Below are 4,638 nucleotides of genomic sequence, written 5' to 3'. Positions count from 1 at the left end.
GCAGGAATAAACTGAGAGCAGCATTTAGAAATGCTGGGATACAGCAGCATACAGCTCACTCCCATCCTTCTCCAGGGACAATAAAAGCAAGTTTATGACAGCAGTCATTCTGGGACATGAATCTGCACAGAAAACCTCGAATCAAGTTCCAAGCTTCCTCTGCTAATTATGAGACAGCCTCCACAGATCGTGCTCCATAAAGAGTCCCGCGATTTCCGTGGGTATGCTCCCAGTGCAAGATGCTATACGGAAGGACTCAACCTTTTTCTGAACCTCAGCTCTGCCTCTGCCCCTGCCCAAAGGGGCTAGTGACAGCTTCTCTCTCGCACTCTCTTCTTGTCTGTGTAGCCTGTGGGCCTCTCCAAGCCCGTCTCCCCCATGCCACTCAAAACAGAGGCCCTGGTCTCACTCGGTGTTCGTAGGTCTTACATTAATCCAAACACTACTCAAAGCAAGAGAGTAATAATGATGCCACAAATTAACCCATATTAACAGACTGCTTCAAATGAGAGCTTGAAGTTGATGCAAGCTCAGGATGTTTACACAGACAGTTCATGCTTCCCTGTGCCTCCACATTTATATATCAATTTGACAGCAGATACAGAAACATGTACATGGAGATCCCACTCCCTCTAAATACCAAAGTCACTCCAGACTTCTGTCCGAGCAAGTAAGAGTGGAAATTGGTCCTTTTGGGGAGTTAAAAAAGATCCAACAGCTGAATCCAGTGCATGCACTAACCAGTAACTAGGCAGAAATGTGTTTTGTCCCCAGGTGCTGAGCTCTTGTTCAAGAGCTGCCTGCCTCCCCCCAAACGCACACCAGGTGTAAGCACTTAACCAAGCACCTGGCTAAAATGAAGGTGAGTGACCCTGCAGAGAACTGGACCATCCGCCTAGGTACAGTCCATTCACCGCAGGGGCCCATGAACTCCACTGATAACAGCAATATATATCATCTAGCTCTTCTGGTCCTCATACACACTCTGTATAGCAACATTATTTGAGATGGAGGGATTGTGTCTCTTTAGGCTGGATCCTGCATTTCTGCTCTGACAACCATCTGCACCAACCCCCACCCCTGAATTCAGGAGCTCAGGCTGTCCTCATTATAAAAGACAAAACAAACATTTTAGGATCCAGGTTTGACACGGGCACATGCGTTTGTTCGTTCACATAAGGCCTAATCCGAAGCCTAATAAAGCCAAAGGAAAGGATTTGGGGTGTTTTTTTTAATTTTTCCATTGCTTGTAATGAGCTTTGATCAAGCCCATGGTGGGGAAGGGAAAGTATACACCTAAATGCTTTCAAGAGACTGTAAACTACTGTTGTTGCAGAGCATGAAGATAGTATTCCAGTGGAGGAAAGCTAATAATGAGTTCAAGAATTAGGCTGAGATTGGGTTGCATTCAGTTTGGAAATATGTGTGAGAGGATGAAAAAAAAAAAAAAAAAAGGGCCTAAGAGAATAATTGACTACAGAAATGAAAGCTTAATTCATAAAAGAAAAACATTTTCCATCCATCAACCTGTAACCAGTTAAGTGGAGGGTTTTAAAGAAAATCTGCAACTCGGAAAAGGAGCCAACAGGAAAGAGGAAATGTATGAAAGAATGTAAACTATTCAAGTTTCATAAAGAGTAACAAGTAAACAGTTATTACATGCAAATAATTCCTAGCATCACTGGTTTTAATTAATGCAAAGAAGTCAAAATATCTTTGACGTTTGTATGTATACATGAGAAGAGTTAGAGAAAACACTGCCATATGGCCATTAAAATATAGGATTTTTTTTTTTAGCACAACTAAATGCTTAAAGCTGCAGTGTTTATTGGTGATGAAATGTTAAAATTCTGTTTATGCCATTTGAAACGCAGGTAAAAATGTTGCTGTAATGAATCAGGCATGATGGCAAGGGAAGGCATATAATACTTTCCTTGAGAAGCTGGCTGGCTTTCAGTCTAGTCAAACGGATTTGTTTTTGTCTTGTATTTACTCATATAGCACAATGTCACTTCATTGATGGCTGCTTTTAAAAGCTGGCCAGGATTGTCTGCAGCAGTACGAAAGTTTGAGGTTAAATTATATATTCAGAGATTTCAGGACCAGAAGGAACCATTAAATCATCTGGTCCAGCCCTCTGTATAACAAACATGTGTTTGACTGGAGCGTATCTTCCAAAAAGCCAGCCGCTCAGCACTGCTCAGATTTCCCTCATTGATTTGCCTCAATGCTGAATCACCCTAAGAAACAGTTTAAAACGTGCGCCTTGTTTCTCATCTGAATTTGTCTGTCTTAAAACTCCCCAGAGCTATTAAAATCAAAGTGAAGCTTAATAAATTAAATTATTCTCACCCTTCAAACGCTCCATCTACAAACTCTAAGAATGATTAGAAGGATTGGCTGACTATTTCCAGTCACTGGAAATATGTAAATCCCTTCTCATAAATGAAGAATTAATGCAGTGTAGGTTACTGTGTTTAAAGTGGTACGAAAGAGAGATTTGTACCTTTAGATTGCCATCCATATCTGGCTTAATCCAGTAGGAACTTTTCCACGGATTGCAGTGGGTTTGGGATCAGACCTCTAATCAGTAAAATGTGTGTGTACGCATGTCTTTTCATGTAATTTTAGAGCAGGGGGAGGGGGGGTAAGAGAGGGAGACAAGCAGACAAACAGAAACAAGATTTAAAGCACAATCAACAGTTTCGGGTTTTAGAAATAATTTACTTCTCCTGGTGGCTTATTATTTTGGGCATAAAAGTCCACAGAGGGAAAGCCCAGCAGAACATCTGCAAGGAGAAGCGCTGCGAGCTTGCTTTTCCTGACAACTCGATTCTAATTCAAATCCCCAAATAACCCTCTTGTGGGCCCAATCCTGCTTCCACTGCGCTGAGACAGAACTTGCCACCGGCTTCCCAGGGAGTGGGGCCTTCTTTAAAAAAACCTAGGAATTACGATGCCTCTCACGAATCTGTACAGTGCCACAAATCATAAGCAATCTCCACCCCCCCATCCCGGCGCTAGAATCTCACAGTCGCTTTAAAAATGCAAGTGCTCCACTCCGAGTATTTCTGACAGCCACTTACCTCTGCCGCTTCGCCCGACAAATCTGAGATCATTAAATCTTGCCACTTGATTCTTCATGATGGCGGAGGCATTTCTGAGCTCTGCAGAATAGTTCTCATCGTTTCCAGCCATGACTGTTACTACCGTTCCATCAGGTACGTCACCCAGGGCTACCACCTGGAGATCAGGGCAACAACCACACAGCACTGTTAGTTACAACTCAGTGTTAGGAGGGAATCTATCACAGCAGATTCACTGTGCTGGGCCTAACGCAGAGAAATGTCATTCCCCAGTAAAAAAAAAACAAACAAAATTAAATAAAGTTAGGGAGGGGAAAAGATCTACTCCTTCAAGAAAATCCAAATTAACCAGCTGCTTTGGGGCAATTGTTGAGGCTAGTGCTGCTTGTTGCAGGATCCCTGTGCTATAATAGTAGTGGGGTCTGCCTATGTCAAAAACATTTCCTGTTTTGTATCCTATATCTATATCTATACCTATATATCTGTATCTATCTATATATTATATCTATCTATCTAGATATAGATATAATAGAGATAGATAGATAGATATAATATATAGATATATCTATATAAAATATAATCAGTATAGATAATAGAATATATTCTATATCTCTGTAAAAAAAACCACTGTTCAAATGTCAGCAGTTCTGGTGGAAATGCTGGTGACATTGGGAGATGGGTGTCCAGGGCTGTTTGGAAGAGGAAGGGGAAGGGGGTTGGCCTGGATCCACCTGCGAGGCGGCGGGCCCGGGAGGGCAGCGCGGAGCTCAGCTGCCGCCCGCGGCCGGGGCCGGAGCCCCGCACGGGGGAGGCTGGGAGGGAATCGCAGGGATCCTGCCACGCAACATCGCGATTTCACCCGCCGCAGCCGCTCGGCGAGAGCCGCTTTGCCGCTGCACAGCTCGCCGGTCGCGGACATAAGGGAAGTCCTAGTTTTTCCCCCTTGACTTTCTGCGCTCGGCTCGCGGGCTCTCTGGGCGGGAGAGCTCCCCTGGTTTTAAAACCCCTGCGCACAGAGACGTGCGAGGAAAAAGCCCGTTTCGGGGGGATGCGAGACGGGAGAACCCGCCGGGTGCAAAACGAAATGCAAGACAATCAAATCCACGGCTCTTTCGTTTGAACGATTTGCTTCTCCGCGTCTCTCCCCGCACGTGTGCGCGGCTCGGCTCCTCTGCACGCACGAGTCCCGGGCCCGGAGGCTGGAAAGCTGCTCGCACCGGGGAGGACCCCCCCCCATCTGCCCGCCGGCTCCCTGCTGTAACCGGCCCCTCCTGCCCCCGGGGCTCCCGGCATGTCCCTGCCAATGACTTCCTCGCCCTCGCTTCTGTCCGGTCACAGCTCCGCCGGCGGAGACAGACACAGACACAGACACCGCGGCGTGTTAAGCTTCGTGGTTTTCTGGTCAGCGGTGCAAAAACAAAAAAGGAGAGAGATCCTGGGTGTGGGTGAAGGACCGACCCGCCGCCCCCCCCCTGCTGTGCCCCCCGCGGGGCGGCCAGCGGCTGCCGGGCCGACCTTCCCGGGGGGTCACCCCGGCCCCCTCCCTGTGCCC

General features: G+C 46.5%; 1 protein-coding gene across 1 annotated transcript in view; it reads right to left on the bottom strand.

Annotated features, from left to right (window-relative positions):
* The window catches only part of RUNX3 (runt related transcription factor 3), a 53,419-nt gene extending 50,177 nt beyond the window's left edge, over positions 1–3,242 (bottom strand). Inside the window, exon 1 of the mRNA XM_006019383.3 lies at positions 3,087–3,242. Within this exon, the coding sequence (XP_006019445.3) occupies positions 3,087–3,198 (112 nt within the window). The 5' untranslated portion in view covers positions 3,199–3,242. The remainder of the gene's footprint in view (positions 1–3,086) is intronic.
* Positions 3,243–4,638: the final 1,396 nt, after the last annotated feature.

This window comes from Alligator sinensis, unplaced genomic scaffold, assembly GCF_000455745.1.
Source record: "Alligator sinensis unplaced genomic scaffold, ASM45574v1 scaffold337_1, whole genome shotgun sequence".
NCBI lineage: Eukaryota > Metazoa > Chordata > Crocodylia > Alligatoridae > Alligator > Alligator sinensis.
Note: the sequence above shows the minus strand (reverse complement) of the source record. Positions and strands in the feature narration are given on the sequence as shown.